Below are 25,889 nucleotides of genomic sequence, written 5' to 3' on the forward strand. Positions count from 1 at the left end.
CCCGGCCTCGGGGGGGGCGGCACCGGGGCCGGGCACAGGGGTGCTGGCGGTGGGTGATGGGGGGGCACGGAGCTGGGGGGAGACACGGGACCCGGCTGCCCGGGGACCCCCGGGGTGCAAAGTCCCCGTGCACCCATCCACCCGTGCACCCATGCCCCGTGCTTACACCCCCCCCCGTGCACCCACCTGTGCTCACACACCCCCCGTGCACGCACCCACCCGTGTTCACACCCCCCACGTGCACCCACCCCCCGTCTACCCACCCCCCTGTGCTCACCCCCCCCAGCACCCCCACCCACCCACTCACTCCCAGCCGCTCTCCCATGCAACGAGTTCCTCTGTGCTCAGCCCGCAGCAGCCGCCGGCCGCAGCCCATCGTGCCACGGAGCCACTCGCGGGGCTTTGCCACGAGGCAGCGGGTGCGACGCGGGGTCCCACCGCCCCCCGTGACGCGCCGTGCCTCACTGTCCCCCACGTGGGTGTACAGCACCATGGCGTGCTGGGTGCTGGGGTCCCGTAAGGTCCCTGAGAGGGGTGAGGGTGGGAGGGGGGGGTGTCAATGCTGTGTCCCCCAAGAGCCACGGGGTGCAACGGGGACGCAGGGACGCCAGCACCCTGACCCTGCCCCGGATGCTGGCACCCTGCGAGCTGGCAGCAAAGGCAGCGATTTCCCAACCGACACGTGAGGCCGAGCCACCAACCCCACCCCGGGGTGACAGCCACCGAGGAGACGGGACGGTCCCCGAGGAGCCTCGCCAGCCGGTTGGGAAGGTGAGGGCAGGGCTGGGGGGCTCGGAGTGGGGCCAGGGAGGGGGGGACATGGGGGTCGGGGCATCTCCCTGCCTGCAGCCGTGGCCTGCCCATGCCGGGGTGGCGAGCCGGCAGCAGGACAGCAGCGGCAGGGCTTGCACAACCCTCAAGTGACGATGGCCGCCTGCCTGCAGCCCAGCACCATGATGCCACCGGGCCAGATCCTGCCTCCGCTGCTGCTGCTGCTGCTGCTGCCAGGCCCTGCCGCCCCGTGCTCCCCCCACCCCAATGCTACCCATTTCATCTGCACGGAGCCCACTCTGAGCACCTTCCCCTCCGGGCTCCCCCCCACCACCGTCGCCATCTCAGTGGAGTTCACGGCGCTGGCCACCCTCCTGCCCACCGCCCTGGCCGGGCTGCCCCAGCTGCAGGAGCTCCACCTCTCCTCCAACCGCCTCGCCATCCTCCCTGAAGCCCTCCTGCGCCCCGTGCCCACCCTGCGCGTCCTCGACCTGACGGACAACCTCCTGGCCAACCTCCCCGCCGGCATCTTCGCCACCGCTGGCCACCTCCAGCACTTGGTGCTGCGGGGGAACCGGCTGCGGGCGCTGCAGGCTGCCTGGTTCCAGCACCTTCCCCAGCTGCTCTGGCTCAACCTGGCTGCCAACGCGTTGGCGGAGGTGCCACCGGCGGTTTTCCGCCCGCTGCGTTCGCTACGTACCCTGGATCTGTCCCACAACCGCCTGGCATCCCTGGCGCCGGGCACGCTGGACGGGCTGCGGGCGCTGGAGCAGCTCGACCTGGAGGGGAACCGGCTGGGCACGCTGCCGGCTGCCACCTTCACGCCCGTGCCTGCCCTGCGCCTCCTCTTCCTCCAGGATAACGAGCTGCGGGCGCTGCCCGCCGGCATCTTCGTCCCCCTCCGTCATCTCCGCGTCCTCGACCTGGCGCGTAACCGGTTGCGGGCACTGGAGCTGCCCCCCCGGCCCCCTGGCCCCACGTTGGACCTCGACATTTCGGGCAACCCCTGGGCCTGCGAGTGCCCGCTGCTGGCGCTGCTGCGGCAGGCGGCCCCGCAGCTCACCGCCGCCCGCAACACCCTCTGCGCCAGCCCCCCGCGCCTTCGGGGACAGGAGGTGGCCACCGTGAGCCAGGCTAGGGACACGGGCTGTGAGGCCAAGGGGGACGGGCAGCACCCGCCGGACCCCTAGGCAAGGGGTCTGGTGTCACCCCAGGAGCCTGGGCATGTCACCTCCCTCCCTGCCACGCTGTCCCCAGCCAAGACGGGCTCTCCTGGGGAAACTGAGGCAGGGAGACAAGGGTGCGGCTGTCCCCATCCCAATAGCCCTGTCCCCATCCCGTGATGCCCATCCCAATGGCCCCCAGCCCCATCCCACCGGGCTCAGGCTGTCCCACATCCTTGTCCCCATCCCGCCTGGCACATGTCCCTGTCCCCACCCCACAAGAGCACATTAAATGCCGTCACTTGGAGCTGTCACGCTTTCTCCTGTGTCCTATGAAGTCCCTGGGGATAAGGCAGTGACGGGCACCATGTCCCCCGGCCATGCCCATCCCATACCCGCTGTGTCCCCTGCCCGTGCCTGTTCCCATCCAGGCCAGCCTGGTCCCCCATGGGGCCACCCCCTGGGACTGCCCACCACCCTCTCCCACCCTCTGGCGTTGCTCACTGCCGGGTGACACTGCTGTCCCCTGGCCTGAGCGCCCACAGGGGCTGGGGGAGGCCTGGGACCCTGTGGGGCTCTGCTTGGCGTGGGGACACATGGCTTGGGGACATTTGGCATGGAGATGCTTGGCAAGGTGACATCTGGTAGGGGGACGCATGTCAAGGGGACCCTTGGTATGGAGATGCTTGGCACGGGGACACCTGGCGTTGGGTCACTTGGTATGGGGACCTGGCGTGGGGACACTTGGCGTGGAGATGCTTGGCATGGGGACACTTGGTATGGGGACACTTGGTATGGGGGCACATGTCAAGGGGACACTTGGTATGGAGATGCTTGGCATGGAGACACCTGGCAAGGGGACACCTGGCATGGGGACACACGGCAAGGGGACACACGACAAGGGGACACTTGGCATGGAAATGCCTGGTATGGGGACATATGTCAAGGGGACACTTGGTAAGGAGATGCTTGGCAAGGGGACACCTGGCGTTGGGTCACCTGGTACGGGGACCTGGCGTGGGGACACTTGGCATGGAGATGCCTGGTATGGGGACACACGGCAAGGGGACAGCTGGGGTGGGGACACTCGGTATGGGGACACACGGCAAGGGGACGCTTGGCATGGAGATGCTTGGCATGGGGACACCTGGGGTGGGGACACCTGGCGTTGGGTCACTTGGCGTGGGGACACGCGGCCAGGGGACACCTGGGGCGGGGGCACGTGGCATGGGGCGGTGGCTCGGGGCCCCTGGCCGCCCACCGGGCCGGGGTGTCCCCAGGGTGTCCCCGGCGCCGCGGGACGCTGCGCAGCCCCCGGGCAGGATCGGGCCCCCGCCGCCCCACGTGAGAGCCCCCACGTGGCGCCCCCCCCAAAGCCCGCCCCTCGGGCCCGCCCCTCCCTCCTAATTGGTGGCGGCGCGGCCCTCCCCTTCGCTGATTGGCTCCCTCCGCTAACTATGAATCCCGCGCTGGGCGGGGGCCGCGGATCGCGAGTGGGGATCGCGATCACGACCGGGGGTCGCGACAGGCACGCCCCCCCCCCGCCCCCGTAAGTACCGTTCAGGGGACTTGGCGGCAGTTGGAGGGTGGAAAGTGGGGCCGGGGGGGTCCCGGGGGGGGTCCGGGGGTCCCGGGGGGTCCCCGGGTGCGGCCCCGCAGGGCCCGGGGGGCTCCGGGGGCTGGCGGGGGGCGGAGCCCGCCCGGGCTGCTGGGAGCCCGGCGCTTCAGGCAGGACGGCGGGGGCTGGGGGGGGGGTCCCCGGTGTCCCCTGCCGGTGCCCCCCCTCCGTGATGGGTGCTCCGGAGCACCCCAGGGACCCAAGGGGACCTGCCCCCCCCGGGACCTACCCCCCAGGGACCCAAGGGGACACCCCCAAAGCCCCCCAGGACTTGCCCCCCGGGGTGCCCAGGGCCAGGCTGGGGGGCAGTGGGGCAGGGGCACTGCCCTGTCCCCAGCGGGACCAAGGGCACAGCTGGGTGGCAGCGGGACACCCCAGGGGGCAGAGGGGGAGCTACTGGCTGCTGACCACTGGCTACCGGCTGCTCCGTACCCTGCGGTGGGTCCTGGGGCTGCCCCGGCCGAGGTGACGGTGACCGGTGGCACGTCCCCACCGCAGGCTTGCGAAAGGCGACTCCAGCCCGGCTTCCGGCTGAATCACCCAAAACCCCTCCCTGGCCCCAAACGGGAATGGGGGGGACCCAGGCGGGGATGGGGGACCCAACCCCACCACACCCCGGCAGGGCAGGGGGGCAGCCCTGACCCCAAACCCCTTCCAGACCCCCCGGGACTCCCCCTTGAGCGGCTCGGAGGCCTCCAGCTGCCTCCCACTTGTGTCATGAGCTGGCAGGTCTCAGCCCTCGAGGGGTAGGGGCTGCGGAGGGGCGTGCTGGGGGGCTCGGCCCCACCACAGCCTGCTTTCCTCAGCACGGTGAGGGGTGGCCACGGGGCTCGGCCACCCCGGGGGTCCACACCAGGCTCAGCCACCCCACGATCCTTCCCTTCCCACTGCAGCCGCTGCTGCCATGTCAGCCAAAACCACCGCGCCAGCAGAGGATGGGCAGGAGCTGAAGGTAGGGGTGCAAGGAGGGCTGGGGGGGGCTCTGGGCATCGCTGGGGGCCCCCAGCTCACCGCCATCCCCCCTGGCAGAGCGTGGTGAGCCGGGTGGCCGGCCTGGCCCTGGTGAGCTGTGCCTGCGGTGCCGTCTCCACCGCCTACACCTCCACCAAGGAGAGCCACCCCTACGTCAAGTCCGTCTGCGACGCCGCCGAAAAGGGGGTGAAGACGCTGACGGCGGCGGCGGTGAGCGGGGCCCAGCCCATCCTCACCAAGCTGGAGCCGCAGAGTGAGTGGGGCTGGGGGGGCAGCACCCCATGGTTCTGGGGTACCCCAAAAACCGGCCCTAGCAGAGCTCTTGCAAGGCAGCAGGGGAGGGAGAAGCTGTTTTCTCATCTCCAGTTTCCACCACCAACAAATACACCTGCAAAGGGCTGGAGAAGCTGGAGGAGAAGCTGGGAGGGGGGCAGCACCCCCTGAACTTTGGGGTGCCCAAAAAACTGGCCCTAGGAGAGCTTTTGCAAGGCTGCAGGGTGTTAAAAGCCATCTGTTTTTCACATCTCTAGTTTCCACCGCCAACGAATACGCCTGCAAGGGGCTGGATAAGCTGGAGGAGAAGCTGCCCATCCTGCAGCAGCCCCCCAAGAGGGTAACGTCTCCCCTGGGGGACAGGGGGCGGGTGCGGTGCTGGGTGAGGTGCTGGGACACAATGTCCCTGTGCTGTCCCCTCCCAGGTGGTGGCAGGGACCAGGGAGCTGGTGTCGTCCACCGTCAGCGGCGCGGTGGGCCTGGCTTGCAGCGCGGTGCAGGGCGGCGTGGAGAGGACGCGCTCGGCGCTGAGCACCGGCGTCAGCACCGTGGTGGGCTCCCGCATGGGCCAGCTGCTGGCCACCGGGGTGGATGCAGTGCTGGGGAAATCGGAGGAGCTGGTGGAGCGATACCTGCCTGGGACGGACGAGGAGCTGGGTGAGTGCCGACCGTGCCGGGTCAGAAACCTTCTCCCAGATTTGGGGCTGCCAAGCCTCCCCGGGTCCCTCACCCCATCGCTCAGCACCGCCCCGGCATCGCTTGCACCCGGTGCCCCTTCTTGGCCCCGTGCCGTGGTGCCTGGGCAGCTCTGCGGTGCCAGGGCATCGCCGAGCCCCACGCGGTGCCCGGGGCCACCGTGACGCTGTGCAGGGGATGGTCCCCACCCGGCGGGAACCCGAAGCCAGGGAACGCGGCGTGGTGGTGGGTGAACTCTCACCTGGAAACCAGAAAGCAAATATAGCCCTGTGCACCGCCCGCCCCGGGTATTTATAGCTCGGCACGGGGTAGGGGTGGGCAGAGCTGGCCCCGTGTCACGGCAGAGGTGACCGGAGAGGCCACCTGGCTTTTTGGTGACACCTCCACATGACCCAGTGGCCAAACATCCCGCAGTCGGGCACCCCCGTGTCCCCATGATGGGGTGCGGAGCTCGGGGGGCTCATCCCAGCGCCGGCAGCGGGGTGCTCCGGTGCTTGGCATGGGATGGTCCAGCCACGCGGTTCTCACCCCCTGGCCCCGCAGCGGCGGCGGTGGCGGGTGTCCAGGTGGCCTCACCGGAGCGGCAGAGACGGCGGGAGAGTTACTTCGTCCGCGTGGGCTCGCTCTCAGCCAAGCTGCGGCACCGAGCCCTGCGGTGCTCGCTGGGTGAGCTGCAGCGGGCACGGCACAGCGCCCAGCAGGTCCTGGCCCAGCTCCACCGCATCTTCGAGCTGGTAAGGATGCGGTGGGGACTGTGCCCGCCCCGTGCCAGCCCGGCACCCCCCAGTGTGCTCCCACCTCGCTGTCTGTTCCCCCAGATCGAGCAGGGGCGGCAGGGCATGGATGGGCCGCTGTACGGTGCCCGGCAGCATCTCTACCGCATGTGGCTGGAGTGGAGCCGGCAGAATGCTGTGCCCATGGACGAGACCGAGGTACGGCGCGGGGGTACCCGTGGGGGACATCGTAGGGGGTGGGGGGCCTGTGCCCGTGGAGGACACCAAGGTACAGGTTGGGGGACCGTGTCCATGGAGGACACCAAGGTTTGAGGCGGGAGGCTGTGCCCATGGAGGACACCAAGGTACAGTTGGAGCACCGTGCCCATGGAGGACACCAAGGTACGGGTTGGGGGACCGTGTCCATGGAGGACACCAAGGTTTGAGGCGGGAGGCTGTGCCCATGGAGGACACCAAGGTACAGTTGGGGCACCGTGCCCATGGAGGACACCAAGGTACGGGTTGGGGGACCGTGTCCATGGAGGACACCAAGGTTTGAGGCGGGAGGCTGTGCCCATGGAGGACACCAAGGTACGGGTTAGGGGACCGTGCCCATGGAGGACACCAAGGTACAGGTCTCTGAGCTGGGCCAGACCCGGGGGAGCATCACACCCCAGGGCCACCACTGCCCACTGGCTGCCTTGCAGGTGGAGGCGCGGACGCTGGCCATGCTGCGTGGGCTCCTGCGCCAGCTCCACGCCGCCTGCACCCGCTTGGCCGCCAGCGCCCGGGGTTTGCCCAGCAGCGTGCAGGAGACGGCGGGACACGTCCGGCACAGCATGGAGGGCGTGCAGGCTTCCCTCTCCCGCGCCCACTCCTTCCACGATCTGTCGAGTTTGGTGCTGGCGCAGAGCCGGGAGACGGTGATGCGGGCGCAGTTGAGCATCGATGAGCTGCTGGAGTACGTGGGGCAGCACGCGCCCCTGCCCTGGCTGGTGGGACCCTTCGCCCCCGCCCTGGTGGAGTACCCGGAGGATGTCCCCGTGGAGATGGCCAAATGGGAGGGCTGCATCACCGTGGGGGGGACGCACCGGGTGCCCACTCCCCCACGGCTCTGCAGCCAGCGCTGAGCCCCGGCACCGCCAAACTGGGGGGAGCACCCACCCACCCGCGGCAGCGAACCTCATCCGCGCCGGGGACGAGGTGACGGTGGACTCGTTGATGCGGCATGGGACCCCTGATGCCACAACTGGGGACTTGTTCGGGGAGGGAGGGGATGGTGGCACACAGAGGATGGAGCGTGTGCCAAGCCTGTCCCGTCCCATACGGGATCCGGGGCTCCCCGCAGTGTCCCCGAGCCCGGCGAGCGTCAGGATTTCTTGTCTTAGCAGCCTCAAAGCACTTTAAAGAAGAAGAAAACAACGTTTTGGGCCTTAAAATGACTCACAGCCTGTAGTGCTGGCTGTGGCAGAGCCACCGCGTCGCGCCGTGCTTGCCGGGGGGGCTCAGCAGGGGCGGCAGAGCTGAGGGTGCGGGGTGACCCCATGGGGGGGGTTTCGCCGGCAGGGTGCCGGGGTGGGTGCGGGTGGGGTGCTGGGATGGAGGGTGCCGGCGGGGTGCCGGGGCGGCTGGACTGTGAACCGTGGCCGTGTGGCAGTGAACTTTGTCACGGTTATCGCTGCTGCGTCCCGCGGCAGGGCTGGGCCCGGGGTAGCCCCAGCATTGCGGGTGCAGCGTGGCCACGGCACCCAGTGGAGTAGCACTGGGTCCCCCGGGACTGGCTGTCCTCCTGCCACCGGCACCTACTGGGACCAGTCTGACCTTCTCCACTGGGCCAGGTGTGGGGGGAACAGCGGGACCCCCGTGCTGGGGGATCCCCCCGAGGGGAGGGGGGGTTTGGGGGGGGTCAGTGCCTGATCTGTCCCGGGGATCTGGTCCCGAGGGGGTCAGAGCCAGCCCGGCCTGGGGGACCCGATCCCGGGGGGATTCGGTCTCGGGGGGGGGAGGGTCCCAGGGCATCCAGTCCCGGGGCTGGGGGAGGAATCGGTGCAGTCCGGCCCTGGGGGAGCGGGTCCCGAGGGGCTCGGTGTAGCCCGGTGCCGGGAGGAATCGGTCCCGGGGGGGTCCCATCCCGGGAGGGCCGGTCCCGGCGGGGATCCGGTCCCGAGAGGGTCGGTCCCGGGGGGGTCGGTCTCGGGGGGGTCGGTGCAGCCCTGTCCGGTGGGGGGGGGGGGGGCGGTCGGTGCAGCCGGACCCCCGGGGATCCCGGTCCCGGAGGGGTCGCTGCAGCCCCGGGCCGCGCCGCCCCGGCGGGTCGGGGCTCCCGGACCGCCCCGGGCCGGCCCCGGCAGGGCGGGCCCCGGTCACATGCGCCCGGGGCCGGGCTCCGGGGCTATAAAGGCCGGTTGGGAAGGCGTGGGGCGGGTCCAGAGCTCAGCCTAACTTCCAGCGGTGAGCCCGGTCCCGGTCCCGGTCCCGGTCCCGGTCCCGGTCCCGGTCCCGGTCCCGGTCCCGGTCCCGGTCCCGGTCCCGGTCCCGGTCCGTGTCTGGGGCACGGGAGGGGGCTGGGAACCCCCCTGTCCTGGGGGTCCCCAGCCGGGTGGGGGCTGCCCCGTCCCAGGGAGGGGGTACCCTGGGGTTCCCCCATCCCGGGGGTGGGTGGGGGGCGCGGGGGCTCTGACCCCACTCACGGTTTCCCCAGCCCCGCCATGGCCACCAGCGAGCCCGGGACGGCGCAGCCCAAGGCAGAGGAGCAGCAGGTCAGTGGGGGCAAGGGGGGGGTTGGGGTGGGGGTATGCAGGGGGTCCCTGCCTGGGGACAGGGCTCTGGGTTCTCTTGCCCTTCGGTGGGCTTGCAGGGCCCTCAGAGTACCCCCAGAACCATCCTCGGGGGGTTGGGGGCACAGAGTGCCCCCCCATCCCCTATGAGATTTGGGGCTCCATCACACCCACACTCATCCTGACCCCTTCGCACCCCCAGAGCATCGGGACGCGGGTGGCCAGCCTGCCCCTGGTCAGCTCAGCCTACGACATGGTCTCCACCGCCTACGCCTCCACCAAGGAGAGCCACCCCTACGTCAAGTCCGTCTGCGACGCTGCCGAAAAGGGGGTGAAGACGCTGACGGCGGCGGCGGTGAGCGGGGCCCAGCCCATCCTCACCAAGCTGGAGCCGCAGAGTGAGTGGGGCTGGGGGGGCAGCACCCCATGGTTCTGGGGTACCCCAAAAACCGGCCCTAGCAGAGCTCTTGCAAGGCAGCAGGGGAGGGAGAAGCTGTTTTCTCATCTCCAGTTTCCACCACCAACAAATACACCTGCAAAGGGCTGGAGAAGCTGGAGGAGAAGCTGGGAGGGGGGCAGCACCCCCTGAACTTTGGGGTGCCCAAAAAACTGGCCCTAGGAGAGCTTTTGCAAGGCTGCAGGGTGTTAAAAGCCATCTGTTTTTCACATCTCTAGTTTCCACCGCCAACGAATACGCCTGCAAGGGGCTGGATAAGCTGGAGGAGAAGCTGCCCATCCTGCAGCAGCCCACGGAGAAGGTAGCGGGGTGGGGTGGGGTGGGCAAGCACACCTGAGGTCGTCCCCCCCCACCAAGTGCTGCTTAACAGAGGGTTGTCCACCCCCAACCAGCTCATCTCAGACACCAAGCAGCTGGTGACATCCACGGTGACGGGGGCCAAGGATGTCCTGACCAGCACCGTGGCCGGGGCCAAGGACGCGGTGACCAGCCGGGTGACGGGTGTGATGGACATGACCAAAGGGGCCGTGCAGGGCAGCGTGGAGCTGACCAAGTCGGCGGTGAGCAGCGGCGTCAGCACCGTCATGGGCTCAACCGTGGGCCAGATGGTGGTGAGCGGGGTGGGCTCCATGCTGGAGAAGTCTGAGGAGCTGGTGGACCATTACCTGCCCATGACGGATGAGGAGCTGGGTAAGGAGCTGATCACAAGCCCCTGGAGATGTCTCATGGCCTGGGGGTCTCCTTGGAGAGGGGTGGGTAGAGCCTGGGCAGGGCGATGCTGGCTCTACGTGGCAGGGGGTGGGGGTGGTGGGGCCACCTCAGCAGCTCCTCTCCCGCAGCCAAGCTGGCCACAGCCGTGGAGGGCTTTGAAATGGAGCAGCAGAAGCAGCAGCAGAGTTACTTCGTGCGCCTGGGCTCCCTCTCGGCCAAGCTGCGGCACCGAGCCCTCCAGCACTCCTTGGGCAAGCTGCAGAGCGCCCGCAGCAGCAGCCAGGACGTGCTGGCCCAGCTCCAGCGCACCCTCGACCTGGTAGGACCCATCCCCGTGTCCCCCCGTGCCCCGCGGGGGCTGTGGCAGACTACCCACGCCAGGCTCTCCCTCTCCTCCCAGGTGGAGCATCTCAAGCAGGGCATGGACCAGAAGCTGCAGGGAGGGCAGGAGAAGCTGCAGCAGATGTGGCTGGAATGGAGCAAGAAGCAACCGGGCGGTGGCAAGGACCTGGTGCCACCAGAGGTAGGTGGAGGGCAGGGGGTCCCTGGGGTCACCCGGTGTCCCCCCAACCCCTCACCACCCCCTTGTCCCCCTACAGCCGGTGGAGTCGGGGACGCTGGCCCTGCTGCAGGGCTTGACGCAGCAGCTCCAGAGCTCCTGTCAGCCCTTGGTGTCCAGCCTCCAGGGCCTCCCTGCTGGCATCCAGGAGACGGCGGGGCAGGTCCGGCAAAACGTGGAGGAGCTACGGGCAGCCCTCGCCTCCGCTGCCTCCCTCCAGGACGTGACGGGCAGCGTGCTGGCCCAAGCCCGTGCCCGTGCCACCAAAGCCCGCCAGCTGATGGACGAGCTGGTGGAGCACGTGGCCCACAACACCCCCCTGACCTGGCTGGTGGGACCCTTTGCCCCCTCAGGCCAGCGCATGGTGGACCTGGAGGTGCAGTAGCATCCTCTGGGCTGGGGTGATGTTGGTCCTACCCCCCCCCCCCCCCCCCCCCCCCAAGCCTTGATAGAAGCATCTACTAACCCCTGCCTGGCCCACCTCGCCCGTAACCTTAGTGCCTGCCTGCACAAGGGACCTCTCCTGCCTGCCCCCGGCGCAGCTCTGTCCCTTGTCACCTGTGCCAGGGATGTGCAGTAACCTGCCTTGGCCCCCCAAGTGCCTGTTGGGGTCAACTCCAGCCCCTGGCTGGATCCTCCTTGTCCTTGGTGCCTTCAAGTCCCTGCTCTTGTAGGGTCGGGCATGGCTCGTGAAGCAATAAACTCTGGTTAGTTTTGCACTGGACTGAGGCTTCTTCTGGGGGGGGTTGAAGAATTGGGGTCCCTGTGGCTGCATCCCAGCCCAAGCAGGGGCTCAGGGGGAGTGATGATGTCATAGCCCTGCGTGACCTCACAGGGGCTGGGGCTTCTAAGGGAGTCACTGGAGGGGACAGCCTGGTGCTGAGCCCGCAGGACATTGGCTTCTTTCTTCCACCACCTGAGCAGAGCCCATGGCTGGTGAGTGGAGGGGGTGCTTGGAAGGAACAGCCCCCCCCAAGTCCTGGGGACCCCCATGTCCTGGGCCCCCCACCCATCCCACAGCCCAGTGAGACCCCTGGCCTGTCCCCAGCCCTGGTGGGACTGGGATGGGAGGACAGGAGCAGGAGGTGGGACCAGGGCTGTCCTGGGAGTGGGATGGCCCCAGCCCTGGGGACACAGACAGGCCCATCCCAGGGGGCTCAGGGCAGCAGGGTCTGGCAGCGGGGGGGTGCTGGGACCTGCTCACCCCGGTGGGATTGAGGGGCAGCACCCTGTGCTCTGCATGCTATGCAGTGGCACCGTGCTCTGTCCCCCCAGACCGGGCTGTCACCCCCACCACTGGTGACAATGGCCCTGGGGGATCGTCCTCGGGTGCAGGACTGCGGTGGTGGGGGCTGAGCAGGACCCCAGGCCCCCCCAGCACAGCTCAGCCCCTCGCCCTGCACAGCTTGCCATGAGCCGGGTGCCCACCAGCAGACCCCCCCCATGCTCCTGAAGGAGACAGGCACCAAGGTCCCCCCATGGGCACGGCTTGGCCCAGAGATGGCACTGGGGCTCTGTGGCACCCACCTGCACCCCGGGAGTCAGCGCTGTGCCCCCCCTTGCAGGCAGAGCCTCCCTGGACCCCGCGGATGAGGCCACCCTGCAGCCATCCCAGCAGGTACCCTGTCCCCGGGGGCTGGGCCCCTGCTTGGGGTCCCACAGGTCCCTGGAGGGGACTTTGCGGGTGTCCCGGGGGTGGGTGCCTGACGGCAGCCCCTCTGCGCCCCAGGCTGCTACAGGCTCTGCCCCGAGGGGTCCCCCCACGCAGCCAGGGGTCCCTGAGGACACCAGGACCAGCATCCCCTCGGTCGTGGCCATCATCCTCCGCGCCTTGCTGGGCCCCGCGGTGGGTCAGCTCTTCCTCCACGGTGTTGAGCGGGCGCTGGCTACATCCCAGCGGTGGCTGAACCGTTGCCTGCCCCTGGGCAAGAGGCAGGCGGGTAAGAGACCCTGGGGTGCTGCCGGGGGTCCCCACATCCCCCTCGCCCTGGGATGCTGCTGGGGGCCAGGACCCCCAGCACCCCATCTCCAGCCCCTCTTCCCCCACAGCAGACAGGGCTGCAGAGGGGCCAGATTCAACGGACGGGGCTCTCCGGCACAGCGGCCTCCTTCCCCTCGGCTCCCTCTCCAGCAACGTCGGGAGCCGAGCCGTGGCCCTGGTGCAGCAGCTCTGGCAGAAGGGCCTGGACACCCCCCTCGATGTGGTGAGAGCCTCCGCTTCGCGGTGCTGGGTGGGTGGGGGGATCCCCACCATGCCCGGGATCCCCATGCCCACGGTGCCATTCCTCCCGCAGACGAAGGCCGTGCAGCAAGGCTTGGAGGAGCCGCTCTGCAACAGCCAGGAGCTGTGGGTGCACAGCAACCAGGCACAGGCAAACCCCTGCCCACACCCTGCCTGTCCCAGCACCCAGGCAAGGCTGCCCGAGGGGTGCGGGACCCCCATGATGCCACCGGGGCAGGTGCTGGCTGCGGGTCGGATGCTGGCACAGCGGCTGAGGGACACCCTGGTGCAGCTGCAGGCTCGGGTCGGGCAGCTGCCAGCCCTGCTGCAACAGGCAGCACGGCAAGCCCAGCGCAGCGTGGCCGAGGTCCACGGCACCTTCAGCCAGGCCGTGTCCCTGCGGGAGCTGCTGGGGACTGTGGTGGCCCAGGGACGCGAGGCGGTGGCCCAGGCCTGGGAGGTGCTGGTGGTGTTCCTGCTCCGGCCCCCACTGGCGCCGTGGCTGGAGGATGCCGGCGAGGCTGCCGGCACGGCGGCACCACACACCACCACACCGCACCCCCAAACCTAGGGGTGCCCCAAATTCAACCAGCCTCGGCCTGAAACCCTGCTGCGTCCTCGGTGCCACCAACATGGCTCTGCTCACGTTCATGTCCGTGTCTTGGTGTTATTCTGTCCCCAGTGCTGCCATCCGTGACCATGGGGGCTGCAACAGCTAAAGGCATTGGGGGAGTTTGGGGGGGACGGACAGACCCCGGGCTCCTTGCTGGGGCAGCACAGGGCTTAACCAACCCCTCCTGGGGGGCAGCGACACGTCCCCATGGCCCCGTCCCCCTTCCCCAGCGTCGGGGGCCGGGCTGCCCCCGCGTCTCCCCAGCCCCAGGCTGGGGCTAAGCCCCCGGCTCCGCACCGGGCAGCAGCACCCGCCTCACCCCAGCTCCCAGCTTCTCACCCACCGCTTCCCAGCAGTTGGGCAACAGGCACGCGGGGCTTTTTTTGTGAGGTTTTTATTTGGGTTTTGTTTACGGAGGGCTGGCTGGAGCGTGAAATCAGCCCTGGAAAAAAGAAAATAACCCTCTCCCCAGGGCAGAGTTATGGCAACAGCAGCCTCAAAGCGGGGCCGGGGCATCCTCCCTCCGCCACGGCACAAACAGGACTCGAGGACGCAGCGTCTGGTTGAGCTGGGAACATCTTTATTTGACATGTACAAAAGCTTCGAATCTTTGCAAAAGAGCAGACAGACAGACAGACAAAGATGCTGCCCAGCACAAGGCAGGATGCTGCCACGCTTCAGTCCCTCCCTGGCTGAGATAGGAGAGAATACACACAATATTTATTCTGTTTTTAACCCAAAAGCTGGTGCCCAGCCCTGCTGCCTCCCCTGGAGCAGAGGGACCCGGCTCCAGCAGCTGCCTCCGGCCGCAGAGAAGGCGATGGTGGGGAAGGGGGCTCGGAGCAGCAGAGAGAAGCCCCCATGGCTGAGGCAGAGCCCATAAAATCAAGCAGAAAGCAGCCTGGTTGGGCTCCCCTCGCCAGGGCCCGGCAGGGACACCCATGGGTGCCTGGTCCCGGCTCATAAGGTGGGCCAGGGCCAGGGGGAAGGGGGGACCCGTGGGGGCGTTTTCCAGCCCCGGCCCCGGGCAGGGGGATGCTCCTGCACTCCCCTCGTCACAGTCAGCGATGCCTCAAGAAACAGACACTAGGGCTCCTTGTGTTTTTCATTAAAAAACCCTTTATATTCATTTCATGTTGGTTGAAATCACAAGAAATTAGGTAAGGGGGAAAAACAAAACAAAACAAAACAAAAAAAAGAAAAAACCAAACCAAAACAAAAAAAGAGGGGACAAATACAGACAACCAGCACAGACCCCCGCGGTCGGTGCTTTCGCGGGGCTGGGGCACAGGACAAGACCTAGGACATCAGCTACTGCGTGACTTAGTGAAGTAACTCAAGCAGGAGACGAGGCAGAGGCCGCTCTCCCTTCGTGGCCCCTCCGTCTCCTCCTCCAGGCGGGAGCCGCTTCCTCAGCTCTCCTCTGCGTCATCCACAGCCTCTGACTCCCCGCGAGCCCTCTCCCGCTCCGGCCCAGCTCGCTCGGCCTTGGGATAATCCTGCACGCTGCTGGGGGAGAACATCTCAGTGAGCGTCTCCCCTGCCCATCCGCCTTCCCCTGCCCACAGCATTCCCTCATCCATGCCCCAGGCTCCTTCCCAAGCCGGGAAAAGCCTGACACAACCCCCAAGAGCCCCCCAGACCATCCCCACGAGAGCCCAGCGTGGACGTGCACCAGGTCCAGGAGAGCTCCCGAGCTCGCAGCTCTGCCCCCCGCACGCTCACTTGTTGTGGGTCTCCTCGGCGGACGCCTCCGGCTCTCCGGCTCCCAGCCCTTGGCTTTTGTCCTTCTCCTCTGTGCCCTCCACTTTTTGGGACAGGGATTCACCATTCACAGGACCCGACAAGTCTAAAGGGAAGAGAGAGGCTCAGACACTCGGGTCCCCACAGCGGACCTCGTCCACACTGACCCACGAGGGGCTGGGCAAGCCGAGGACCCACGGGCACAGGTTGTCCCCATCCAGGCAAGGGACACCCAGCTGAGACCGAGGGGACCCCAGGTCTGGCCTGACCCCGATAGCTACAAGAAGGGCCCCCAAGACTCCATCCCCCAAGCCCAGAGGCAGGCGTCAGAGCAGATTTTCCCCATCAGCTCTTCTGGGAAGGCTCTTGCAGCATCACCGGGACGTCCCCAGGCAGGGACCCGGCTACGAGGGTGGAAGATCCCAGTCACCAGCTGCCTGCGCAAGAGCCTGAGCCAGCGTCCAAGGGCGTCTCCGCATTCCTCCATCTCCCTGGTGCCTTGGACCAGTGCTCAAGCTGGCAGCGAGGAGCCGTCCTGGCCCAAAAATCAGCTCAGAGGCACCCAAAGCCAGGGTGCGGGCGGTGAGGTTTGCCCTCTGCTCTCACTGCCGCGAGCCTTGGATATTCAGGCCTTTCCCACTCTTGGCACTCAGCGAACAAGGGACTGGAGGTGCCACATGTGGCTGCCGCTCCCCTCCGCCACTGAGGCCAAGAGCCACCCCTGTCCGTGTCCCCAGTCCCCAGCGGGACATGCCGTGTCCCTGTCTGTGTCCCTCGTCCCCAGCGGGACGTGCCGTGTCCCTGGTCCCCAGCGGGATGGGCCGTGCCCTGAGAAGGGCCCTGGGATCGCTACGTGCCCGGACAGAGCAGGGAACCACCCCGGGGCATGCAGGGAGCGTTACCAGCATTCGTCTCCTCTTCCCCCTTCTCATTCCGTGTCTCCCCTCCCGACAGCTTCTCCTGGCCCTTCTCCGCCTCCCCCTTGTCCTTCTCAGGCCCAGCTTTGTTGGCTTTCTGGATCGCCTCCATCTTTGGTCCCAGGACGCGCGACTTCAACCGGGTGTAGACTTCGGCAGCTTTCTCCATCACGTCCTTGTTTGCTTTATAGCGACGGATCTGAACCAGAAAGAGGGAGGAGGGACGCCCTTAGAGCTGCGGTGACCCAAGCACGCTCCTCGCCCCCTCCAGGCAGGGACTCAGCCCTCTGCCCTACCTTTTTCAGCGTAGCCACCACATCAGTGTGCTTCTGGAGGATGTGAGAGGTGACCTGCAGCGTGCCCAGCTCCTCCAGCGCATTCAGACACCGCTTGATGTCCTGCAAGGATGGCACCAAGCTCAGAAGCTGCCTGGAAGTCTCCCTGTGGGCACCTGGGGCAGTGCTGCGTGAGCACGGTCCCCTGATGCCACCCAGCAAAGGGAAGAGGAGGCTCAGCCGGGCTGAGCACCGCCAGATATCGCAGCCGGGCAAGACTCAGGCAGTGGCTGAGGACACAGCGAGCAGGGACCTCCCAGGCCAGGCCAACGCTCTCAGGCACTCACCGGGTTATCCACCTTCAGGGCAAACTTGATCTCGCTGTGAAGTTTCTGAAGTTTCTCTTCGACTGTGGGCTCTGGAGCAGCAAGAGAGACAGGTCGAGGCATGAGGCCACTGGAGGAGAGCACGGCACTGCCTGGAGCCCAGGACCTCTGCCCCGGCAAGGGTTTGGTTTCCTCCTGCATCTCCAAAGTCAAACACAGCCCCAGGGGCCTCTCTGAAGAGGATGGATTGGTGCGGGCCGAGATCGGGAGGGGATGTATATAGGGAAGCTTGCTGTCTCTGCACACCCTGTAAATACTTTCCAACACGATGCCGGGACCACAGCAGTGCTGGGAAGGGCCCTGTGGGAAAGATCCCTCTCTTTCCTCGGGATGGCGGAACCAGCCCTGGATCCGTTCTCTCCCTCTCCCCCCCTCTGTGACAGCAAGCAATGGCTCTCACCCTTTTTCTTCTCCATCCTCCTTTCGGGGATCAGGTCAGATTTCTTCCGGCCTCGTTCCACTTTCAAAGGTCTGTGGGAGGAAAAGGGAAGAGGTAAGATCATCCAGGTGAAACCACCCACTCGCTGCTGGGCTAACAAGAAGGCTGACGGCACACATGGGCGCATCCCCCCGGCCTGCCCGACGGTGCAAGCCAGGCAGCAGAGCCCTGCCACGCTCCACCCACGCTTTCACACACATCTCCCAGCTCGCAGGCAGACGGGAGCCCTGAGGCAGCAGCTCCCCCATGCCCCAGCTTCCCGGGATTGCAGAAAGGCAGAGCCCCAAAGCAATACCCCAAAGATCTTCCCCTGCAAGATGGAAAACACCACGGAAGCTCAGCCCAGTGCCCCCGACACCTCCTCCAGCCCCTTCAGCTCGAGGAGACAAGAGGGGAGGCAACAGTCCAGCCTCTTCACGGGTGCTGCTGGCCCAGGGGCAGCTCCACTGGGAGCCCCATCCCCACCCCGGGGTGTCAGCAGGGGAACGGCCCTGTCCCCAGAGGAAGAAAGCACCGATGCGGGGAGGGGAGATGCTGACTTGTTCCGTGGTTTCTCCTCTGCTCGGCCCCTCTTCTCCTTCTGATTCGGTTTCCTTGACAACTCCGAGGGCTGCTTCTTCGCTGGCTTCTTTACCTTGGAGGAGAGAACAATGCAGGCGAGAGCGGCAGAGCCCTCCCCGCTGCAGGAGGGAGACAGTGCCACGGCCCCAGCTGGGCACGGTCCAGCACCCATTGCACCACTGCTGCAAGTCGCTTTGGGTGCAGGGGCATCCCCCGCACGGGATAAAAAAGGACTCAGGTTGCAGCACAGTGGTGTTCTGCTCCAAAACTAAATATCCTGGGACCTACAGTGGCCCCCCCAGCCTGCAGTACCCGACTGGCAGACCCACGCGCCCTTCCAGACCACAAGGTCTTCGGGCTGCTTTCCTGGCTCCCCCTCCACAGGAGGAACTCGCCAGGCTAAAAGGGCGACCTGGCCTCTGACTACAGGCAGCACGGTTCCTCTGAGCCCTCTGCAACCCTTCCCTGTGCTTCAGCCGAATCCGGCTGATGCTCCTCCAGGCTCCGGGGAGGGCAGTGGAGCAAATCCAATGACTGGTGGGAGAGAGAGCATCATGGCGATGCGAGACCCACAGCTGGATGGGGCGTCCTGGGCCAGGAGAAGAACTGCCATTGGCAAGGCATGGATGTGCCTACAGACACAACCCCTCCCAGGGCTCCGTGGGCCACCCCAGGGTAACGCAAGACCAAGACAGCAGGTCCCTGCCACTCCTGGACGTTCCTGCTGACCTGACCTGAGAGGATGGGCTGTCTGTTTGTCCCAGCTCCCCACAGCTCTGTACTCACCTCTTTCTCCAGCTCCAGTTCGGAGTCCGAGGAAGACGGGGCCTTGGCCCGACCTTTCCGGCCCTTTTTGGCCACTTCATCCTCTGCGCTGCTGTCTGAGTCCGAGTGCATCTCTTCGCCCTTCTCCGCTTTCTCCTTCCTCTTCTCTTTCTCCTCCTTCTCCTGCTCCCGGAGTCGACGTATCTCTTCCTCCTGCTCCCTCTTCCTCTTCTCCTCCAGCTCCCGCCGTCGTTCTTCATCTCGCCTCTTCCACTCGCTGATGCGGTCCACGTCGCTATCGCTGTCACTGCAAAGGACAGAGCACGTTTAGACCCCTTGGGCGGAGGGGAGGTGGTGACCCTCCAGCATCCCAGCTGATCTCACCTGTCGCTGCTGGAGCTGGTCGGGACACGCTCAGGCTTCGGTTTCCTGCCACGGGGCTTGGGAGGGGGTTTCTCAGCTGCAAGACAACGGGGAGATGTTCAGCAGCAGCCCTGGTTGTCCCTCTATTAAAACAGCCACAAACTGGGGGGGCAGAGGGCTCTTCAGGGAGGGGCTGGAAGGCGTCCACAACAGAAGGGGACCCCAGAGCCTCGGGACCCCCAGCCTCACATGCTCTCCAGTCCCCCGAGGAAGGCAGCGGTGGTGGAAGAAGCTTCCTTGGCGTTACCTGGCTTCCTGCCCCGCGGAGCCTTCTTCACAGACACATCCGAGTCTGAATCGGAGTTGGAATCTGACTTGGTCATGTCCACAGTCGCGTTTCCCATTTCCGAATCCGAGTCCACTTTGGAGTCTGAGTCGGAGCCAGACTCCACTTTCTGCAGGCACAGAGCGGGGTTGGATCGGGGGGGTGGCAGCGGCTCAGCAGCGTGCCCCAAAACACAGCAGCACGGGGCACAACCCATCTCCGAGGCAGCAGCGAGGTCCCGCCTAGCACTGGGCCCGCACCCAGCCCATGGCAGAGCCCTGCCACCCCCCGGCCCCCCTCCAGGCAGCACCGACCCCAGACTCCTCTCCAGCTTCCCTCCCGCTGCGCTGCAGACTGGGGGTCCTTTACCTTCTTCTTCCTCCCCCCTGCTGGCATCCTCCGGGGAGCCCTGGCCACTGGCTTCTTCTCGGGAGTGAAGTCCTGGAGGAAAACACGGATAGGAAGAAATGGAGAACAGTCTCACGATGGTCTCAGAAGCCAGTCAGGTTCCCTCAAGCTGTTGCCCTCCCAGATGGAAATGCTTTTCCTCCAGCACTTTCCCCACCGCCCTGCCAGCCTCCATACAAGTGTATCCCAAAACCCTCTCACCTGGTCACTGTTTTTTTCTGACTCGGAAGATGTTTCTGAGTTCTCCTCTTCTGTCAGGGAGGGGCTGCCCTGATCCAGGTCACTGGAAGATTTCCGAGGCCGTTTTGCCACTGGCATCTGATATCCGAAAAGTGACAATGTGAGAGAAGCCCACTCCCCCTCCACCCGTAACAGAAAGCCGACGCTTGCTGGGAAGGGGCTTTGCCCAACTCTTCCCGACTGGCTGCAAGAGCAGCCCCGTGCACTCAGAAGAGATCTGCAGCTCTGGCTTCTCCTCTGGGCTGCAAACCACACCAGGACTGGGTCGTCCCACCACCTCACAGACAACGTGAGACAGCTGTGAGACCCCCAGACATGCACTGAACCCCATTTCCCACCGGAAAATCCAGAGGGAGTTGGTTTCTTCACCACCTCCTGCCATGGTGGGTTTGACATGCTGCATGGTGGACGAGAGCTCAGTGGTGGACCCAAGGACTGCATCGGCATCCTCCTGACCAGGACACCCTCCCGTCCCCACTGCATGGAACCGCCTCAGCCCACACTCACTTTCATAGCCAGCGATTTTCGTTTGAGCCCGCTGTGGTCACTGCCTCGATCTGAGTCCTCATCGCTTTCCATTTTCTCCGTGGCGACTGCAGCCATGGCAGTGTCTTCCTCATCGTCACCTGCATCGCTTCCCCCCATCGGGTCGTTCTCGGGAACGTCGCTGTCCGAGGAGCTTGCAGGCTAAAGACAGCAGAGAGGAGAGCTGTGTTATCACCCCGAGGGGCCTGTGGCGTACCGGGGGGGAGAGGAGAAGGGGCACAAAAGGGTGACGAGCGATGGACGGCAGCGCTGAGCAGAGAGGTGTGCGTGCAGAGGAGCGTGGGGCAGCCTCCCCTCCCAGCACAGAACCCTTCGGCATGGCTCTGGGGCAGGGGGACAACGTGACCAGCCCTTCAACGAGGACGCTCAGTCGACCCCCTTCTAATTCCCCTGCATCCACTTCCCACGGCCCCTCACGCACCACCCCGAGACCACCAGCAACACCTTCCCTCTGGATCCCCCGGCTCGGCTCCCACCCGCTGCTGCCGCCTCGCCCCCCTCTGCCCCCCATCCTCGCGCTCTGCCTCGACCCAACAGCCCCTCCTGGGTGAGCGGACCCCAGCCCTCTGCCCTAACGGCGCCAGACAAGCAGGGCTGGGTGGCCTGGTTCAGCCTCTCCTCCGGCGTCACGGAGTGGCCGTTCTCCTCCGGTGGGCTGGCCACCAGCCCTCGACTCGGGTCAGGCCTCTTCCTTCTCAGATGGCTTCACCCACAGCACATTGCACACCTTTCCCATGGGAAAGGTCCACACAAGAAGTCCAGCGTGGTGGCTACTCTTCCCAGTTGGGATCTTCTGTGTCCTGCTCCCTCACTCCCACGTAGGGAAGGTCTCCTGGCTTCTCACCAGCCCATCATGAGGTTCCTCATGCAAGGACATTGCAACCAAGGGGTTTCCTAGAGCTGGGATTCTTCCAGTGCCAGAGCCTTCCTGCTGGAAAGCCTCTCCTTGTCCTTGACTGTTCCTGGCACCTCTTTCATTTAGGTCACAAAACCAAAAAAGACGTCTACTTCAGTCTCTTCTTCTGCTCCTCCAGGCATTTTGGCCACAAACCGCAGTTGGCATCAGTGAACCCTCAGCCGTGCCGGGGCCGTTGGCATTGCCTTGGTCCCTCAATCGCAGCAGGCCCTTCACCAGCGGGTTTCTTACCCCTGCTGGGAGTTCACAGCGGAGTCCCCGGACAAAGCGGGTGCTGCCTCCCTGACCATCACCAACCTCCCGCCCAAAAGCTGAAGTTGTTCTCCAGGTTTTCAAGCATCTCCATGGTCTCACCTTACCCTACACCTGTGGTCTTGGGTCCGACCATCTCCCACAGCTACTCAAACCACATCCTCTTTCCTGCACTGGCAGCAGCACAGCCAGGGGGACTCATTCCCTGAGCCTGCCTACCTCTAGACCACCTTGGCCTTGTAGCTCACCTTAAAAACCTTCCTCTGCCTCTTCAGACCAACTGCCTATGAAGCTGCTTTGGACGCCTTCTTTGAAGATCGCTATACAATAAATTGTATCACACAATTATGGTTACGAAATGCCCACGCAAGCAATTGAGAGCAAAGAGCTGTCTCCTGGCCTGCTCTGAAGCCTGCTGAAGGAGCAGCCCAGCAGCTTTTGGCTCAGGACCTCAGAAACGGATGAAGAGGGGGACTGCCCAACGCTCCACACGCAGGTCTGGAAGCTGGGGACGAGCAAGCCTCAAGCTCTCGCTCTGACAGCGAAATCCTTTGTGGTTTTGGGCAAGTGGCACAAAGCACATCCCCAGTTCCACCTTGAAGATGGGGCAAAGGCATCTTCCTCCAGAGGAGGAGGAAGAGGAGGAGGGCTGAGCCCCTCAGGAAGGGAGAGGGCAGGGAAGGGAAGCTACTTCAACCCTGAGAAAGCCGATCTGCGAGCTGGAAGTGCATCGGCACCATAGCAATGAGAAGCAGAAAAGGAGGAGAGCGACTTGGAGGAAAGGAGAGATGGAGGCGCCGGCAGCCCACGTCCTCGCTGCCCCCCCGACGCGCGAGGCCGCACTCACCGGAGGGGCACTGTAACTGGCGTGAGGGTTGTTCTGGATTTCCCACAATCCCTCGTTGAAGCCTTTTCTCTTGTTTGGTTTCCCATATTTGTCTTTATATTTTTCATAAGGGAACAGATCTTTAGGGCCCAAGAAGGCGCTGGAGAGAAACAAAGCAGAGGTGAGCCCGGAGCAGAGGCAGCGGGGCAAAGCCCAGAGAGGGGAGCGAGGCAGCGCTTACGTCTCGTGGGTGCCGAAGAAGAAGATGGGGTACTTGTTCGGTGGGGGTTTCACAGCGCCGTCCGCGATGTCATCGATCTGAAAGGAAACCCAAAGCAGGAGGTGGTCAGAGAGAGCGGCTTGAGAACGTCCTCTGCGAGGCACGTCAGCCCCGGCTAGCAGCGTCGGCCTCCGGCACCCGCACCCGCCTGGAGGCAAGCACGGCAAGAAAGCACCCGGATGGGGACCTTGCTACGGACAAGAGTCCCACTGCGGCGTCGGGGCCCGGTGGGATCTCTAGAAGAGTAACAGAAGGGATCCGGCACGGATGCTCTACGGCTAGAGCTCGGCGCAAGGTTGTCTCTCTGCTGCCGGGCTCAACACCCGGGGAAATGCGGGCCTTGTGCTACTCCCCAGAGATCCATCGCACGGGCCGCCTCTGGGGGGGGACGCCCGAGCGAAGCCCCCTCCAGCCCGGGGTGGGGGGCGATTGCTCCAACGGGGCGGCCTGAGGGTCCTTCCTGGCTGGAGACCGGCCGCAGAAAAAGCCCCGCTGCCAGCGGGACGCGTGGGCCACCCCATCTTCTTCCCATGCGCCGGCTCCAGCGCCCGTCTGTCTGCTCCACGTGGTCTGGGCTGCGGGCAGAGCCGCAGGCGGGAGCCTCGGGGTCTGCAGGGGCTGCCCCGCGTGCTGGGGAGGTCTTCGGGGCAGGGGAAAGCCTTCCCCAAAAGAGCAAGCGAGCTAAAGCAGGAGGGGCTGCAGACGCCGGCAGCGCGAGGGCTCTCCTGGAACGACCGAGTCCTCTCGGCGCCAGGCCAGCCAGGACAGCGTGGGGACGGCATCCTAGATCTCACGGCGTGGTGCAGCCAAGCATCGTTGTCTCCGGCACCCTGAGCCTCCCCGGTACCTGCCGGCCCCTATCCCACACAGTTTCCACCTGCCAGTCTCTTGCCGTCGGACACCTTCAAGCAGATGAACCCGCCTCGCCCTCGGCCGCCACTGGGGACCACCACAGACCCCCATCCGAGCCCCAGAGACGCCTCGTGCTCCCCCGGTCAGCACATCCTACACCGGCCCCCGCTCTGCCCACTCCTCCGGGTCTCCTCCAGGCACCACCACGGCACAACGCTGTCACCCGGCCAGCGGGACCAGTCGTCCCCTACCACACGCGCTCCATCACTCCATCCGCACCCCCCCAAACTGCACCGGCACCCTCTGATCCCGCACCTCACGAGCGCTCAGCCGCAGCCCCCCGCACGCATCACACCCAGGCGCTGTCCCCGGCGCGTGTGTCCCCCCCGTCCCCACCAAGGGACACAGCCCCGGACCCCGGCTCTGTCCCCCACCCCTCCCCAAACTCAGGCCTCCTGCTGCTGTCCCCAGCCTGAGAACAGAGGGTGGGTGACCTCCAGGCTGGGAAGGGGAATGGGGGTCTCTGGAGGGGCAGGGCCCCGCTGGGCAGCGGGAGGATGAGGATGAGGAGGGAGGGCAAGGGGCAGCATGTGTCCAGGGTGCTGGGGCAGGGGGTGGGCTGAGGAACACCCCCGTGGGGTCGGGGTGCCTGGAGCGCCAGGGTCCCGGGGTGCAGCAGGGGTCACCCCAGCAGGAGAGAGGGTCCCCAGGCCAGGGGTCCTGGTGGGTGAAGCAGGGCTGAGGCGCCGTGCGGTCACCCGAAGGGGGTCAGGGTCTCCCCTGGGTGCCATTGGGACAGGACTGGGGGGTCCCTGGTCCCCCTGCACAGGGTTGTCTAACACCCTCCTGGTGAGGGGACCCCCAGGTCTCCCCCATCCCTTGCCAGGTACAGGCATCAGTGTGGGACCCCCCCCCTCGGCGTGGGTGCCAGGACGGGACCCCCAGCCTGGTGCAGGATCTCCTCCCAGTTCAGGTACCAGCATGGGACACCAGTTCCAGTCTTGGACCCCCATCCCACTCTGGGTTTCTCCATCCTGGTACAGGTACCAACTTGACACCCTGCTCTCGGGATCAAACCCCAGTGCTGGTATGGGTGCCCACTGGTGTGGGACCCCCATCCCAGTGCAGACCCCATCCCGGTACTGGGCTCGCATCCCAGCATGGGTGCCTGTAGGGGATCTCCATCCCAGTACTGGGCCCTCATCCCAGTACAGGCGCTGACATGAAGTCTCCCATTCTGGTACAGGATGCCCCATTCCCATAACGGGTCCCCATCCCAATATGGGTGCTGGAATGGGACCTCCCATCCCAGTACGGGACACCCCGTCCTGGTACCGGGTCCACATCCCAGTACAGGTGCCGGTACGAGAGCTCCCATCCCAGTACAGGATGTCCCAACCCAGTACGGGCGCTGGGACGGGATTCCCCATCCCAGTACGGGCGCTGGGACAAGTCCCTCACGCCGGTACCGGGCCCCCATCCCAGGACAGATACCGGTATGGGTCCCCCATCCCAGTACGGGACACCCCATGCCGCTACCGGGTCCCCATCCCGGAATAGATGCCATTATGGGATCTCCATCCCAGTACGGGTGCTGGGACAGGTCCCTCATGCCGCTACCGGGCCCCGATCCCGGGCCAGGTGCCGGTACCAGGTCCCCCATCCCGGTACCGGGTCCCCATCCCGCTACGGGTACCGTTATGGCATCTCCATCCCGGTACGGGCCCCCCACCCCGGGACAGGAGCCGGTACGCGTCCCCATCCCGGTACCGGTCCCCCAGCCCGGTACAGGGTCTCCAGCCCGGTACGGGATCCCCGGCCCGGCCCCCCCCCCCCCCGCCCCGGTGCGTCCCCCCGCCGGCGCGGTCCCGCGGTCTCACCCGGGCCGGCCAGTGCGGGTAGCCCTTCATCTTGGCGAAGACGAGGTCTCCGGGCTTGAAGCTGTGCGGCATGGCGGCCGCGGGGCGGGGCGGCGGCGGCGGAGGCCCAGGCCGCGGGCAGCACCGGGCAGCGGGGCGGGGACGGCCCGGCCCGCAGGATGTCCCGCCCCCGCCCGCGGCGCCAGCTCCCGTTGGTTCAGCGCCGCGTCGCTCCGCCGTATCGCCCAATGGAAGCGAGGCGAGGGCACGGTGAGATAACGGGATTGGGCCGCGCCGCTAGAGGCGCGGAGGAGGGGGGCGCGGAGGGGCGTGGCCAGAGGGGGCGGGGGGGCGGGGGTGGGGAGAGGGGCGGGGGGGCCGGGGCCATAGGG

The 25,889-nt window shown here is 66.2% G+C and overlaps 5 protein-coding genes across 9 annotated transcripts; 4 read left to right on the plus strand and 1 right to left on the minus strand.

The window, feature by feature from the left end:
* Positions 1-663: 663 nt before the first annotated feature.
* LRG1 (leucine rich alpha-2-glycoprotein 1) lies at positions 664-2,241 on the plus strand. Of its 2 annotated transcripts, none has more exons than XM_087769293.1 (2): positions 664-771; positions 945-2,241. In XM_087769293.1, exon 2 carries the CDS (start codon positions 954-956, stop codon positions 1,959-1,961), a length of 1,008 nt encoding a protein of 335 aa, XP_087625419.1. In that variant the 5' UTR covers positions 664-771; positions 945-953; the 3' UTR covers positions 1,962-2,241. The 2 variants fall into 2 exon arrangements, with proteins under 2 accessions (XP_087625419.1, XP_009470186.2); XM_009471911.2 differs by having other exon boundaries at positions 701-771; positions 950-2,241.
* A 2,144-nt stretch (positions 2,242-4,385) lies between these two features.
* LOC104018800 (perilipin-3-like) lies at positions 4,386-7,620 on the plus strand. Its single transcript, XM_087769516.1, has 7 exons — positions 4,386-4,504; positions 4,582-4,777; positions 5,055-5,137; positions 5,223-5,454; positions 6,037-6,227; positions 6,312-6,425; positions 6,914-7,620. The coding sequence occupies exons 1-7, from the start codon at positions 4,457-4,459 to the stop codon at positions 7,334-7,336; spliced, it is 1,287 nt and encodes a 428-aa protein (XP_087625642.1). The 5' UTR covers positions 4,386-4,456; the 3' UTR covers positions 7,337-7,620.
* Positions 7,621-7,904: 284 nt separating this feature from the next.
* Positions 7,905-11,429, plus strand: LOC104018801 (perilipin-3). 2 transcript variants are annotated; one of them, XM_087769515.1, is made up of 8 exons: positions 7,905-8,044; positions 8,908-8,965; positions 9,186-9,381; positions 9,659-9,741; positions 9,833-10,130; positions 10,280-10,470; positions 10,552-10,674; positions 10,751-11,429. In XM_087769515.1, the coding sequence occupies exons 2-8, from the start codon at positions 8,915-8,917 to the stop codon at positions 11,093-11,095; spliced, it is 1,287 nt and encodes a 428-aa protein (XP_087625641.1). In that variant the 5' UTR covers positions 7,905-8,044; positions 8,908-8,914; the 3' UTR covers positions 11,096-11,429. The 2 variants fall into 2 exon arrangements, with proteins under 2 accessions (XP_087625641.1, XP_087625640.1); XM_087769514.1 differs by lacking the exon at positions 7,905-8,044 and adding an exon at positions 8,569-8,657.
* Positions 11,430-12,015: 586 nt separating this feature from the next.
* Positions 12,016-13,502, plus strand: LOC148054341 (perilipin-3-like). The gene is made up of 5 exons (XM_087769730.1): positions 12,016-12,055; positions 12,276-12,328; positions 12,440-12,650; positions 12,760-12,914; positions 13,005-13,502. The coding sequence occupies exons 1-5, from the start codon at positions 12,016-12,018 to the stop codon at positions 13,500-13,502; spliced, it is 957 nt and encodes a 318-aa protein (XP_087625856.1).
* Positions 13,503-14,111: 609 nt separating this feature from the next.
* On the minus strand, positions 14,112-25,688 carry HDGFL2 (HDGF like 2). Of its 3 annotated transcripts, none has more exons than XM_087769080.1 (16): positions 25,519-25,688; positions 22,748-22,824; positions 22,528-22,666; positions 20,474-20,653; positions 19,928-20,044; positions 19,688-19,759; positions 19,301-19,448; positions 19,015-19,090; positions 18,652-18,937; positions 17,844-17,938; positions 17,266-17,336; positions 16,827-16,897; positions 16,501-16,602; positions 16,190-16,403; positions 15,270-15,393; positions 14,112-15,050 (listed from the first exon to the last, which is right to left on the minus strand). In XM_087769080.1, exons 1-16 carry the CDS (start codon positions 25,588-25,590, stop codon positions 14,957-14,959), a joined length of 1,938 nt encoding a protein of 645 aa, XP_087625206.1. In that variant the 5' UTR covers positions 25,591-25,688; the 3' UTR covers positions 14,112-14,956. The 3 variants fall into 3 exon arrangements, with proteins under 3 accessions (XP_087625206.1, XP_087625207.1, XP_087625205.1); XM_087769079.1 differs by having other exon boundaries at positions 14,113-15,053; positions 25,519-25,687; XM_087769081.1 differs by lacking the exons at positions 22,528-22,666; positions 22,748-22,824 and having other exon boundaries at positions 14,112-15,053; positions 25,519-25,687.
* Between the last annotated feature and the right edge of the window lie 201 nt (positions 25,689-25,889).

Source organism: Nipponia nippon, unplaced genomic scaffold (assembly GCF_047370975.1).
Source record: "Nipponia nippon isolate SJK-2023a ecotype South Korea unplaced genomic scaffold, ASM4737097v1 scaffold_31, whole genome shotgun sequence".
NCBI classification, from domain to species: domain Eukaryota; kingdom Metazoa; phylum Chordata; class Aves; order Pelecaniformes; family Threskiornithidae; genus Nipponia; species Nipponia nippon.